General features: G+C 34.7%; 2 protein-coding genes across 3 annotated transcripts in view; both read right to left on the bottom strand.

Moving 5' to 3' along the window:
* Nucleotides 1–10219, bottom strand: part of LOC130811451 (uncharacterized) — an 11958-nt gene extending 1739 nt beyond the window's left edge. Inside the window, exons 1-3 of one of the 2 annotated variants that reach the window (XM_057677777.1) lie at nucleotides 9655–10200; nucleotides 8423–9561; nucleotides 6813–7002 (exon numbers count right to left, since the gene is read on the bottom strand). In XM_057677777.1, the coding sequence (XP_057533760.1) occupies nucleotides 6813–7002; nucleotides 8423–9561; nucleotides 9655–10012 (1687 nt within the window). In that variant the 5' untranslated portion in view covers nucleotides 10013–10200. Of the gene's footprint in view, nucleotides 1–6812; nucleotides 7003–8422 lie in introns of both variants that reach the window. The other variant, XM_057677776.1, reaches the window with a different exon arrangement.
* Nucleotides 10220–12905: 2686 nt separating this feature from the next.
* On the bottom strand, nucleotides 12906–14924 carry LOC130810767 (uncharacterized). Its single transcript, XM_057676897.1, has 8 exons — nucleotides 14904–14924; nucleotides 14598–14805; nucleotides 14477–14545; nucleotides 14242–14427; nucleotides 13871–14128; nucleotides 13712–13800; nucleotides 13153–13208; nucleotides 12906–13044 (listed from the first exon to the last, which is right to left on the bottom strand). Exons 1-8 carry the CDS (start codon nucleotides 14922–14924, stop codon nucleotides 12906–12908), a joined length of 1026 nt encoding a protein of 341 aa, XP_057532880.1.
* Nucleotides 14925–15000: the final 76 nt, after the last annotated feature.

The raw sequence follows: 15000 nt of genomic DNA on the forward strand, positions 1-15000 counted from the left end.
TCGAACATGCAAAATATTTTTACATGAAATTATTTTCATAAATCAATGATTATAAATATATTTTTATCACTAAAATACGAACAAATTGTTTCCTAAAATAGCTCAAGAAATGCAGCCAGATTGACTTCAAGGAGAAAATTGTTTTCACATAATTTTTATTTCTTGTTTCCTAGTAAATCAATCAAGTACAAAAATAGTAGACTTAAAGAAAAAGTGTTGCTCAATACAAAGTGTACTCTAAACTCCTAGGAAGAAAATTAGTGCATGTTAAAGATCCATAATGTAAGAGCTTACGTAGAGCTTTGGATCCAGGTAATCTTTTTTTTGTAATATGAACTTTTAATAATTTTTATTCGCTTTATCATTTAAATGGCTATATTAATTATTAAAAATATAATGCAAAATTTTATTATTGAATGTTACTTGAAAACAATATAATATAGCTTTTGGAACATTAAGATAAATTCATAAAATTTATTGTTTATTTATCAATAATGTATTTAATTAATTGGTATTTGTTTGATATAAAAAATGAATAATTCGGTAATATAATTCAAAGATTTTTGAACTCATATTATTAACTTAAGTTATCATCGAAAGTAAAATTTGAAAAATGTATTTTAAACATTGTAGTGATTCACCAATATATTACAAGTATTTTATACATGATGATGATATATATTATGATCTTACAAGCAAGTATGTTTATCTCATGTGGAAAAGTTTATATTCATAATTTATCACTATGATTTTGCAAGTAAGGATGTTTATTGCAACTAGAAAAGTTTATACTAATATATTTTACCAATCAAAATTGATTGGTGAAATTTAAATTTTTAGGTTGTGTATACAAAAAGTACATATATGTTGAACGACAAAGTATACTTGGTACATACATCACAACAAAGGTTGTGTACGTGGTTAGGGCATAACAAAGGTTATGCTCGTATATAACATATCAAAAGTTGTGTTAAGTTGTGCCATGTCGTGCGAACGGTGACCGCCTACCCAATGAGTGACAAGATGACTTATCTAATGTCCGAAAAAAAAAGTGTAGATTTCACTCATATAAAGCTTATGATTTTAGTCATGTATGACTACATAATTTATGAATGAAAGTGATTTGAAAAGCTTATATAACACTGATTTTAAATCAAGTATAATTATATGAATTATGTATAAAAGTGTCTTGAATGGCTTATGAATTTTAAAAATGTTATTATTACAATTTCGAAAAAATAAGGTTAATAACTGGTTAGACAGACACTAGAGTTAAATACTAGGCTTTTTGCTTATACTATGTTTTTCTGTGCTTTTTAATGATTTTATTGATAGTAAACCCCCATGGCAAGTTGAACAATGATTGAAGCAATAGCAGAAACTAGTTCTGAGCATGAGACTCTACCCTCATAATGCAATGGAGAGACATTAGTTTGAGAAATTAGTTACACTTGAAGCTACTAGATTTGTAGTCGAAGCTAAGGACTTTATTTGATTTGGTTGTAATTTCCTTTATTTTGGACAATATAGACACGGCACACTACTTTAGTTTGATCCAGGTATCTTACTTGAACATTGGTTCTGTGGAAATATATTCTGGAATAATATAATTCAGTAAATATTTAATTACTTAGATTAGCCAAATGTATTTAGGGAAATTTCTGGTTGTCAAAGTCATTTCTCTAATAGGTTCATAAGAGTTTGTATATATATTAGGATTGTAATTCTAATGAAAATTAATACAAAATACACAAAATTCATCCTAATTCTTCTTGGTATCGGAGCCAAAGGTGTTTTCCGGGACCGGCAACACCATTGGTTATCATCATCTACCCTAAAAACTTACCTGTAACAATGGCAGAAACAAACCCAAACCAAGTTGTAACTATGGAACAGATGGAACACATGTTCAAGCTGTTCCAGCAGATGCAAAAATCAAACACAAACCTTGAAACCATTTCCCCAGACTTAAAATTAGCCGAAAAATTAAACTATCAAAATTACACAACTTGGTGTAAAATGATGAAAATAGCCTTGGAATGCAGAGGTCGTCTCAGCCACATCATTGACGACCCTCCTAACATTACAGATCCGAATCACAAAACCTGGAAGCAAAAGGACTCAATAGTCCTATCATGGATAATCTCAAATATAGACACTGAACTCATAAACATGTTTCTAGATTACACAGTTGCAAGAGACCTACGGAAGGGAATTGAAGTCTTATTGAGCAGTGGAAGGGATGAACTCCAGATCTTTGATCTGAGTTCACAGGCGAATACCATAAAACAGAATCAAGGTCCATTAGAGGTCTTTTATGGAAAATTGACCACAATCTGGAAAGAAATAGACCGATGGCAACCAAACCCGATGGTACATGATGAAGACATCACCATTTTTAACACTTACATCCAGAAACAACGGCTTTTTCAATTTTTGGCCGGAATAAATGAGACATTTGACAAAGAGAAGAAAGACTTACTGAACCTTGATCCTCTTCCGACGGTAGATATGGCATACGCCACAATCAGGCGAGAGGTATTAAGGCGTGGTATAATGATCCACGCTTCATCATCGGGAAAAAATCCCTCAGAGATTGGAAGTGGGTTGGCCGTTAAACACCACCGGTCAAATTCATCATTGGTCAAATTCATCATTCCGGCGTGAAATGGAGGACAAGACCCATCTCAGGTGTAGTCACTGTGGAGGAAGCCGACACACGAAGGAGGGTTGCTTTAAAATTATCGGCTACCCAGAGTGGTGGGAGGAACACCAGCAGCGGAAAGCCGCCACCAAGGCTCCGACCAACAGAACCGGCGGCAAGGCTAACATGGCCACTAGTGCTCCTCACATCTCTGATATAACTGATGAACCAACCCACAAAATGAAGGGCAAGAATGACGAAAATGGCGATACAGGTGAACAGATCGCAGAGGAAGAAGAAAACGGCCCAGAAAAGAGAGAAGGAGAAGGGAAGCATTTAAAAACCTTCCAAAAGGGGACCCTTTATAGTCCCCTTACCCTAGCACTAAAAGATACCCTAAAACCCACATCCCAACCGGCCCAAAACTCCTAATCGGCCCACTATCCCAAAGCCCACAAAAAAACACCAAAAAGGGTTAGCTTGATGTGTAAACCGGTTTCATCTCAGTGGATATTTGATTGTGGGGCCACGGATACTATGACATTTGACCCTCATGATCTCCTATTTACCCATCCAAAAACCCGCATCTATATCCAACCGGCAAATGGGGAATGTGTGAATGTTGATCAGTTTGGGCCCGTTTCTATCTCTCCGTCTCTACAATTAAATAATTGTCTTTTAATTCCTGACTTATCTCATAAGCTATTATCTATTAGTCAATTGACTCGGGAATTAAATTGTACTGTGCTTATGACTTCTTCTGATTGTGTTGTACAGGATGCTCAGACCGGGAGGATTATTAGGCATGGTACTAAACGAGATGGCTTATACTATGTGGACGAGGCGATTCAAAAGGGTCACACTTTGCTTGCTCATGGATTTCCTAATCATCAGTTACGGACCTGGCATCGACGTCTAGGTCATCCATCTTTGGGGTATCTAAAACGTCTTTTTCCGTCATTAGCTAAAAGTACTGTAGTCTTGGACTGTGAAGCATGTGTTCTTGCAAAAAGTCACAAACATTCTTATCCTCCTAGTTTTACTCGTAGTAATGAACCATTTGTTTTAATACATTCTGATGTTTGGGGCCCTGCTCCTGTGTTCGGAAAACACAGCTATTCGTATTTTGTTTCATTTATTGATGATTGTACTAGAATGTGTTGGATATATTTCTTGAAACACAAATCTGAGGTATTTGATGTCTTTGTCAAGTTTTATAATATGATTGTCACGCAGTTCAATGCTAAGCCTAAAATACTCCGCTCGGATAATGGGGGGGGGGGGGGGGGGAATACATGAACCAACACATGGCAAATTTCTTTACCACCCATGGTCTCCTCCACCAAACTTCTTGTTCCCACACACCCCAACAAAATGGCATAGCTGAAAGGAAAAATCGTACTATCCTTGAAATAAATCGAGCCCTTATGTTTTAAGCCCATGTCCCACCGTATTTTTGGCCCGAAGCCATTGCCTCTGCTACCTACCTCACCAATCGACTACCCTCCAAAATTCTTAACTTCAGAACCCCCTTGGAAGTCCTTCATACCCACACTGCTATCCCATCTTTCCACTCCTTACCTCCTCGGGTTTTTGGGTGTGTTGTGTATGTCCATCTACCCAAACCTACTCGAACCAAACTTGAACCCCGGGCTGTTAAGTGTATCTTTTTGGGCTATGGTACTAATCAGAAGGGATACCGCTGCTTTAATCCAACTCAGAATAAGATGTATACTAGAATGGATTGTGACTTCTTTGAGCATTCCTATTTTTACTCTCAGCTTCGTCCTCATGGGGAGACTACATGTGATGACTTGAGCTGGCTTACATATTCTGTAACTGATGATTTACATCCCAAAGAGCAAGTAGGTAATCCCACAGACATTGCTACGGAAAACATAGTTTTGCTTCCTTCTCAGCCCCTTCCTACCGTGTCTGAAGCATCTCAAGATCAAGACGTTGCCTGTGAGCCTCAAGAGGTATTAACTGAACCTGAACCTCAAACTAATGATGATATATCTGGTATTGTTAATTCACCCTGCAGATACCAATTACCCCCAAGGAGCAAAAGGGGTATTCCTCCAAGAAGGTATGATCCAGAGTTCGAATCACAAAGATCTCGATACCCTATTAACCGAGAGACGAGTAACTTGGCGCAAACAGCTGTTGCATTCGAAACCAGCCTATACTCAAGCTCCCTGCCTAAAAATACTGAAGAAGCTCTCCGAAATCCAAGGTGGAAAGAGGCTATGGTAAATGAGATCTCGGCTTTAACGAAAAACAGCACATGGGAGAAGTGTATGCTACCAGAAGGAAAGAAACCAGTAGGCTGCAAATGGGTTTTTACAATAAAGTATCGTGCAGATGGAACCATTGAGAGATACAAAGCTCGTCTTGTGGCAAAGGGGTATACACAAACTTACGGGATTGATTACTCCGAAACCTTCTCACCGGTTGCCAAAATAGATACTATCAGGTTCATTTTCTCCATAGCTGCAAATAAAGATTGGTCTCTATACCAGTTCGATGTAAAGAACGCCTTCCTACATGGCGAGATCAAAAAAGTGTATATGCATGCCCCGCCGGGTTTTTCAGATGAATTTGCTACAGGAGAAGGATGCAGACTCAGAAAGGCGTTGTATGGCTTGAAACAGTCTCCGAGAGCTTGGTTTGGTAAGTTTACCTCAGCAATGAAGAAATTTTGGTATGAACAAAGCCATTCCGATCATACCCTATTCCTAAAGAAGGGCGGTGGTCAGATAACATGTCTCATCATTTATGTAGATGATATGGTAATAACCGGGAACAATGAAAGGGAGATAAAAGAGCTCAAGAAGAAACTTCTCATGGAATTTGAGATGAAGGATTTGGGGAACTTAAAATACTTCCTTGGTATAGAATTTTTGCGATCCAAGAAGGGAACCTTCATCAATCAAAAGAAATATATCCTAGATCTGTTAGCAGAAGTTGGCATGTTTGATTACAAACCAGCAGAAACACCAATTGTTGCTAATCACAGACTGCAGACAACACCTGGAGGAGAACCAGCTGACAGGGAGAAGTATCAGAAACTGGTGGGAAAATTGATCTATCTATCCCACACTAGACCTGACATATCATATGCAGTTGGGGTTGTGAGTCGATTCATGCACTTACCACAAAATCCACATATGGAAGCAGTGATAAGAATTTTGAGATATTTGAAAGGCACAAGTGATAGAGGAGTCTTCTACGATAAAAACCATCATCTTGACCTTGTAGCCTACACGGATGCTGACTGGGCAGGAGATTGAGACAGCAGGAAATCTACGTCTGGATACTTCACCCTTGTAGGGGGTAACTTGGTTACTTGAAGGAGTAAGAAACAGAAAGTAGTCGCTTTATCAAGTGCAGAAGCAGAGTTCAGAGGGGTAGTAAAAGGAATAACAGAGATCCTATGGCTAAGAAAACTCTTATACGAACTCGACTTTCCACCAACAGGAGCGTGCAAGTTATTCTGTGATAATAAAGCAGCTATTGATATCTCAGAGAACCCGGTGCAGCATGATCGAACAAAGCACGTGGGGGTTGACAGACATTTCATAAAGGAAAAACTGGAGAAGGAAATCATCAGCATCCCACATGTGAGATCAGAGGATCAGTTAGCTGACATTCTCACAAAGGCCGTTTCCGCTGAAGTTTTCGAAACTACTTTGACCAAGTTAGGTATTGGGAATCCCATAACCTAACTTGTGGGGGAGTGTGGAAATATATTCTGAAATAATATAATTCAGTAAATGTTTAATTACTTAGATTACCCAAATGTATTTAGGGAAATTTCTGGTTGTCCAAGTCATTTCTCTAATTGGTTCATAAGAGTTTGTATATATATTAGGATTGTAATTCTAATGAAAATTAATACAAAATACACAGAATTCATCCTAATTCTTCTGGTTCAAGTTTTAAGTTTTAAGTAATCCTTTGATTGTGTTCTCAAAATTAAGCTTCTGTTTGACTATTAATAAATTTTAATTAGTCTCTGCCTTTAGGATTGTTAAACTATTTTGATTTGATACATATGATTTCAATTTGTACACCAAACTAGTCATTTTTCCAATTAATTTTATAATGAATATGACAAACTACAAATGCAAATAGACATAGAAACGAAAGGATGGGAAAACATTACCTGGATCGTCAAAAAAACAACCGATTCCAGTGGCAGAAATGCCAACTGCAAGAGCCTCCAGATAAAGCACCTGTCCTAAAACACCAGTCTCCCAGAACAAGCGAGGATACATCCATGCACCCTTAGCCACTATCGTCGGTTCAAAGTGTGCTATCATACCGAGACTGAAACACCCATCACTAGCTATATCCTGAATTGAAATTCAGAAGATCAAGAAAAAAGTTTACACCAATCAAATCGCTAGTGCAAATAAATACTCCCACCAATCCTTGTTTAGAATTCCTTGTCAAAAGTATCACTAAGAGATGATAAAAACAAACGTTCATTTACGAAGGTTTGAAAAAAGCCTATTATTTTCGGAACAACCTCAATGGAAAACTAACCTATAGCTTAGGAACAGAGGTAATGGTTAAACAGGCTGTCCATTACAAACTAATCAAGCATCTGCATAGCCTCAATAGGTCTCTAACTCTCTATTACAGTAAATCAATTGCGAAATCACTCTTCCTCAATTTTGATTTCACATTCCCTTTTACTAGGGTTTTAAAATAGCCCCTAGTATAACTACAACATTGCCAAATATATGAAGCTATGTACCTGAAACTACAGTCCATTACAGATCATAACAGAATATTTCAGTGACATTAACTTTTTGCCAAATAGATTTAATTCATTAGAGTTTAGAACAATAGCTGGTTCCTAACTATGTTCCAAAATCAATAAAGGCTTCAACATAAATACATAATTGTGTAAAGATCAGACTATTATTCTACTCATTGAAACATGTGAAGGGAAAATCAATAAAATGTTAATGTCGAGTTATGGTGAGTTGAGATTTGGGACTATACATGAGGTGAGCAATGTGAAGTATGTGAGGTATGTTGAACAAGGTAAGAGAGGCTTTGAATAAAGCATGAGAGGACTTCACTAAGGATCCAGGACCATGTCTCAAACGAGGCAAGGCATGGTATGAGAATTGCTCGATCGAGGCAATGAAGAAGAAGCAAACAGAATGTGCCAGATTACTATGCTCGATCGAGCAAGGCAAGTGCTCGTCTGAGCATCGAGATCAGAAGCTGTTAGTAGGTGCTCGACAGTAGCCGCTTGAATGAACAAGGTAGTGGCTCGAACGAGCGGCGGACTAAGGGTCTAACAGTTAGTTTTTTGTTTATGTTTTGGGCAATGAAGAAGGGCATTACTTTTGGTTTATTGCAATGCTTTATTTTAGAGGTAAAATGTGATTTTAGAATGATGTATACCCTCTATATAAAGGGCATATGCATTCATAGGATCAACACACAACATTGAGTGAGAGCTAATATAGAGTGAGGGGCTAAGGTGTAAACCAAAAGAGTTTCTTCCTTTTGTATTAGTATTTGTAATCTCCATTGTTTAGGAGATAGCTGTCTTGAGAGTGTGTTCTCAAGTTGGGAAGGTTATTTATATTTGTATTGTTGAATCTATTCATAAATAAACATTTGTGAATTCAAGGATATGTATAACAACTACCAACTAAGCCAAAATTTACAATGTGAACTCTTAAATCATTAGGCATAACTTCAGTTATATACATGAAAATAATTAAAATATTGCTGATTTGCAAAAGTTACCTGATGGCATGAAAGTCTTTTAGAGATCTCCTTACAATCACCAGGAGCAAGTTCATAAAGAGGAAGGTCAGGGGGGCAACCTTCAGGCTTCCTCCATGTAAACTCTGGCCTCATTGATTTCCTAAGGTGATCAAAATGATTTTCGTTCCTCACCAAGAAATACAGACCTTTTGGTAAACCTGACACTCTATGAACAAATAACGCAGCATGCACTTCACTATCCCAAGAAAGAGCCCTAAATGGCAATGCCAACTGTTTCCCTTGCTTTTCTCCATTCGTCAATCCAGAGGGGAGACAATGCAATAAAATTTGGTAAAATGAATCCCTGCGAATTTCAGTAACTCCATCCATATCCACTGCACTTCTCCTCCTCCTAACTACCTCCCTCACTGTTAGCCCTTTATACGAACTATCACTACATACACCACTACGTTGAAAAGGACTAATCATCAAACTCTCCTCCACCGATAGCGGCTTCTTCCCTGCTTCGGAAGTCCTATAAATCACATCCCAAACGACATGCTCTTTACTCAACATATTAGGCTTCCCTTTCCACTCTAACTTCGAAAATTCCGATATCCTTGAGCTCAATTCCTTGAAATTAACATCAAGCTCTTCTCCTTCCCCGTGAAAGAAAACTGCCAAAACACAATCCGGGTGCTCAAACTCAATCTCGGGGAACTTACCCTTAACCGGGCGACTAGGTATCGACACTTTAGGGTAAGAATCAAGCCCCATTAACTTCTCTAATTCATCGAACCCTAACCCATCAAGCAACTTAACATCCCAACCAAGTTCAGCAGCTGCAATAGCTACAGCAGCAATGGCATGACCAACATCATGATTACAATACCTAAATGCCCTTTCTCCATACTTCCAAGATTCCCTCCAAAAAATGGAAGAAAACCCAACAAGAAAACAATCACGATTAAAACTTTTCTCAAAAAAGTCATTTGGAATTTCAGCTCTAATCTCTAATCCATGTTCTTTAGGTGCATAATGTGCTACAAAACTTGAATTTGACAAAGACCCAATTGCAGGAGCAATAAGATACGCCTCAGTAGGGTGCAAATTCCCACTGCTAGGGTTGACCCTAAGAGACCAAGTTGAAAACCCCGTAGTTTTCCAAGCAGATAAAGCTAAAGAATCATAAAAAAGCTGAGAAATAGAAGAAAAAGACATAGGTTTTGCAGGAAGAAGAGAATGAAAAATAGAGGAATATAAATGCTCACCTAAAAGTAAATTTCTGTCATCAATAGGTAAATGTTGAAGAGGAACTAAAGGAGCAGCGATGTACCTTCTAAAAGGATTAGGTTGATTAGCCCAATCTAAACTACCCAGACTTCTTGCATATTTATTAAAGAAATGTTTAGTTTGGTTGTGATATTGTATCGCTTGTAAAAGGTGGGATTTTTGTTGTTCTTTGAGTTCTTCCTCTGGAATAGAAGATGAAGAAGAAATTGACATGGTTACAATGTTAGGGCTAATATTTGGTTTGGTGATTGAGTTGAGGTAGAAATGGATTTGGTGATGATATTGATGATAAACAGAGATCAGTTTTCTGGGGAAGAAGAAATGATGACATTGCATTGCGTTCAACAAGATTAAGGAGATTTTTTTTTTCCCTTTTTGTTTTTTCAGGTGACTTTGAGTGTGTTCTAGAGTTCCGAGTTTGAAGGCATAACGGTTTTTGTAACGACGATTTAATTCTCCATGGAGTTCATGACGGGATCTGACTCTAGGTCTAACGCTCACTCAAACTACTCCTTCCTTTGTTCAAACTAGATTTTTTTTTGCGACAGTATTTTTTTTTGATTGTATTTCGTTTGTTGTTCTTATTAATTTTATTTATATTACATATTTTGGAAAAATTAATTTTTTCATCATTATTTTAATATTTTAATAATATTTGTGGTTTCACATATTTTTTTACTAATTTTATTTTAATATTTTTATATTTTTTATGGTTTCCACTTATATCACACTAACTTTATAAAAATATTTTTCAATTTGTTGTGGTTTTCATATTTCTTCCACTAACTTTCTTTTATCATTTTTTTTAATAATTATGGTCTCCACTTTTCCTTTATCCAATTTATTATTTAATAAAATAATATATCAGCTATCAAAAAGAATCTTCTTTTTTAATTCCTGGGAAAATTTCTTATCGAAATTTTATTAAGAACGGAGGGATTATTGAGTTACTTTTAATTTGATACTAAATAGATTTTCGTATAAAATACGAATGTAATAAATGTTTACATATATAAATACATTAATATTAATATATAAAATTAATTCATTCACAACATAAACTTAATCTTTTAAATCTTTGTATTTGTTATAATAATATAATTGACAAAGCGAAGAAATAATTTATTATACAATTATCTTAAAACATATATGTGAAAAAATAGACAAAAGAGCTACCATCAATCGATAAATTTTATCAAACTGATTATCGCTAAACTATATTATATTGATGAAATCACCCAAATAAGTCAAGAAATGTCCACCAATAGTTCTTATTAAATTTTAATTATTACAATTTTAACATGTAATAGAATACTTAGTTTATTATAAAAAAAACTTATTCTTTTTCAATGATCCCATCATTGAATATTTTACATTTCCATCAATATATTATATTTTGATCTAATTTATAAATTTTATTATGTATAATTATAAAACATTTATAAAAGAATAATTAAATATATAAGCTAAATATCAAATATAATATAAATTTTGAGCTTAAGACTTAAGATTAGGTATATGATAATAGAAAATTGAATTATTTTATTTTTTTTCTTTTAACGGTTGGATCACTTCTTAATGAAGCAAACTTTAATTTTAGTTGAGATTTGGGATAAAAAAGTTATAAGTTTATATAAGGCAATATATTTATAGTCCATCAAAAATATTATATTTTTAAAGAGTTAATTATTTCCTTAAATATCAAGACAATCATCAAAAGTTTCCATGTCAATAATAAAAAAAATGTGGGAAAAAACTTCAGTGAGAACGTGACACGTGTCATAAGTCGTTTCTTTATTAGTTTATTTTATTGATTATTGATTGATGATTGTCATATATAATATTCACTTTAAATATCTTAAAAATACAATTTTTTATTCAAATGATAACAAGATGGATAGTAAAGATCAATGTTGTTAAAATCGCAATTCATATCCTAGAATCGTACGATTTTACTATTCAAATACGCACTATGATTTAAATCGTTACCAGGATCAGAATCAGTTAGAAACGCAAGTAGAATCGTAAGAATTGTAGAATCGTATGATTCTACCGTTTCAATACAATGCTAAAATACTCCACAAAAATGTTAGTTTTTTTTTTAATAATTAAATTGATACTCTACAAAAATGTTAGTTTTTTTTTTAATAATTAAATTGATACTCTTGATCACAATATGGTTGTTTTATGACCAACATGTGTAAGAATTGGGACTCTTTAACATTTCAACGAAACTTCTTACTACCTTGGAGCTGTTTTTTTAATCTAGATTACTAGTTGAGGCTTGGGTTTATTTGGTGTGAATTATTTATTAATGATTGATTGATGATCATGATTGATACGTTATGCATTATTTTGATTGATGAAAAATATTTCGGTTTTTCATTTGGTGTAACAAATTATATTAGGGCTCAAAAACTGTTACAATGTAATATGATTTTGATAAACCTATTACATGATCCAAAATTCATAAATCCAATTCGATTCTATCAGAGAAAAACAATCCAATTCGAATCCGAGAAAAAAGCTTTGCATCCATTTATATACTCTGACTTCGAGTTCGTTCCATATCTCACAAAAAAAAAATCCGACAATCCGACTCGACTTTAACTCCAATAAAATCAAACATTATTTGATTCTAAATTGTTTTGATATTTGTTTTTCAGGTTTATTTCGAAATTTATGTAATACATTAGAAGTTCTAAATATTTGACTAAGTAATCATAAGATTAAAACATCAACGAAGGAGACCTAGTCAACTTGGTCAAATTTTTGTTCGTTATAACTAACAACAAACAAAGGTTTGACCCAATTTGACCATGTATCCCTTTCTTCGCTGTTATTAACAGCGAATAAAAGTTTCACTACAAAAACAATTCAATTTGGAGATAAAACGAAATTCTAAGGAAAGAGGTTTAGCGACAACATTGGCAACTAAACACTTTTGTCGCTTGTTTTGTCGTTAAAATATATTTTGTAGCTCGTTTTGTCACCAACTACCATGGGCGAGAAAAAAAAACATTCAAATTTTAGATATTTTGTATATTTTGTCGCTGCAATGTTGAATGTGGAAATTTTGTTTATAAATAGAGATGAATGTTTTAGTTCATAAGCTCAAATGTTTTCTTTCATTCTAATATTTTCTAAAAATTTAGTTCTTAAAAGATAGTATTTCTTTGCGAAAGGAGAAAAAATTCTTAAGTTAAAAGGTATGTTTCTAATTTTATTGTCAGGGATAATTGCGAACTACAGCCTTCAAGTTTAGGCTTTTTACAAACAACAGCCTTGAACTATTTTTACGAGCAACAATCTTCTTATTTATGAAAACGACATGAAATAGCCACTTTGCCGAGTTAAGGTGAGATGACCTGCTAAATGACCGTTGTCCAAGGTAATAACTTTCAATTAAACTCATTAATACAACTTAATTTACCAAATTACTCCAATTAAACCCCTCTTCCCCGACCTCTCTCTACCCTTCCCAATCACCACCATTTCCCCACCCCAATAGCACCACCATCACCAAGAGAGCCTTTAAAATATGTCAAAATTCTATGTTTTTCAACCAACCCACCTTATGTATAATCTCTCACCACTCATCTCCTCCTCATCTCACCTTGGCAAAGGAGTATTTAACAAAGTAAAACCAGCATACATATCTGAAACCTTAATTTGAGGGAGTCTTTTCTCAATTCAGTCCATTTCAATACAGATTTGAAACCTTAATTTGAGGGGCTTTTCTTAATTCAGTCCATTTCAATATTATCTTCCATTGATGAAGGATGAAGCGAATGAAATTATCAGTTGAGTTTCCTCAAAACCCAAATATACCCATTGATTTGCAGGGGCGGAACCAGAAAAATAGACGAGGGATGTCGATAATTTATAAAAAAGATTAAATCAATTGCGTTAAAAAATTACATTAAACAAGAATTTATTAAGGTAATTGTCCACGCCGAGTTTTCATATTCTGAAAACGGCGCATAATGTCATCTTTTGATAAATTTTGAAACAATCACATTCAAAATAAGTTACAACAGTATCATTTAAAAACTCATCAGATATCTTGTTGCGCAACTCAGCTTTGATAATCTCCATTGCTGAGAACATTCTTTCAACTGTTGCTGTACATATTGGCAAAATCAACGGCAACTTCAAAAGCTTATAAAAATGTGGGCAAGACTTTATACAAACCAGATTGAACTAATGTTTTGGAGAATTCACCAAGAGTACTTATGCTTGAAAACCGCTCATTAGTAGAGAAATTATCAATAAAAGTATCTAACTCAAAACTAAGACAATCTAAGGCAAAATAGTCAAAATCATCGGTATACAACTTTGCCATTTTGAATACCTTCTCTTTGTTGTAATAGGAAAATGAATTAGCAGGATTCAAACAACCAACTCCAATAAGTAAATCTGTACTAATCTCAGGAAAGCGACAATCAAGTTCTTACATTTGCATATCAATAATTGTGTAGAAAACATTAATACGATAATAGTGCTCATTTGTCACATCTAAGAGTCTGCGTTTCGAATTCCCTCGAGCACGTAAAGGGGCCAACGCATCCATTCTATAAGAATATCAATGTCATGTTGTACACAAAAAGATTTCACTTCATTCATCAAAGATTCCCATCCTTCATCCCTAGTCTTCTGAAATCGCCTCTTAGTAGTACCAAGCAAGGACATAGCATTTACAACGTCTTGATCTCTTCTTTGCAAAGATAGACTTAGTCCATTAGAGATCCCTAAATTTTATTAAATAAATCATAAAAGTAAAATTAAAAGTTTGTATGCCATCCAAAATAGCTTGAGTTTTAGCTATATCATCATCTCCGGCAACTACAAGAGCATCAAGCATATTAACTATAGGAGAAAACATTTGAATGAAAATTGGAGAAAGTTTTAAAATGAGAACCCCAACGAGTATCCCCAGGTCTTTGAAGACCAACTTCTTGATTTAAACCCTTTCCAGTTAATAGTTCACCTTCAAATAAGGCTTTTTCAACCATCTCAGCTTGTTTTTGTCGGAACTCATCTCTGCGTTTATAAGAAACGCCAATAGTATTCAATGCAAGATTGGTCAAAACAATAAGACGCTCAACATCAACATGTTTGTATGCAACCTTAACAAGAGTCAATTGAAGTTGGTGAGTAAAACATTGTACATAATGTGCAGATGAACAATCATTCTGGATTAAAGTCCTTAGCCCATTAATATGACCTCACATGTTGCTTGCTCCATCATAACCTTGCCCCCTTATATGAGATGGACTCAAAGACAACTAAGCAAGCATAGAATATATTGTTTTTTTGAGTGA

This window comes from Amaranthus tricolor, chromosome 4, assembly GCF_026212465.1.
Source record: "Amaranthus tricolor cultivar Red isolate AtriRed21 chromosome 4, ASM2621246v1, whole genome shotgun sequence".
NCBI lineage: Eukaryota > Viridiplantae > Streptophyta > Magnoliopsida > Caryophyllales > Amaranthaceae > Amaranthus > Amaranthus tricolor.

Bases quoted from the DNA above. Each gene is read 5' to 3' on its own strand.
- LOC130810767 (XM_057676897.1), bottom strand. From the start codon at position 14,924: ATGGAGCAAGCAACATGTGAG. The intron at 14,806-14,903 runs GTCATATTAATG...ACTCTTGTTAAG, and splicing joins TGGAGCAAGCAACATGTGAG to GTTGCATACAAACATGTTGA. The intron at 13,801-13,870 runs GTTTGTATAAAG...CAATATGTACAG, and splicing joins CAAAACATTAGTTCAATCTG to CAACAGTTGAAAGAATGTTC.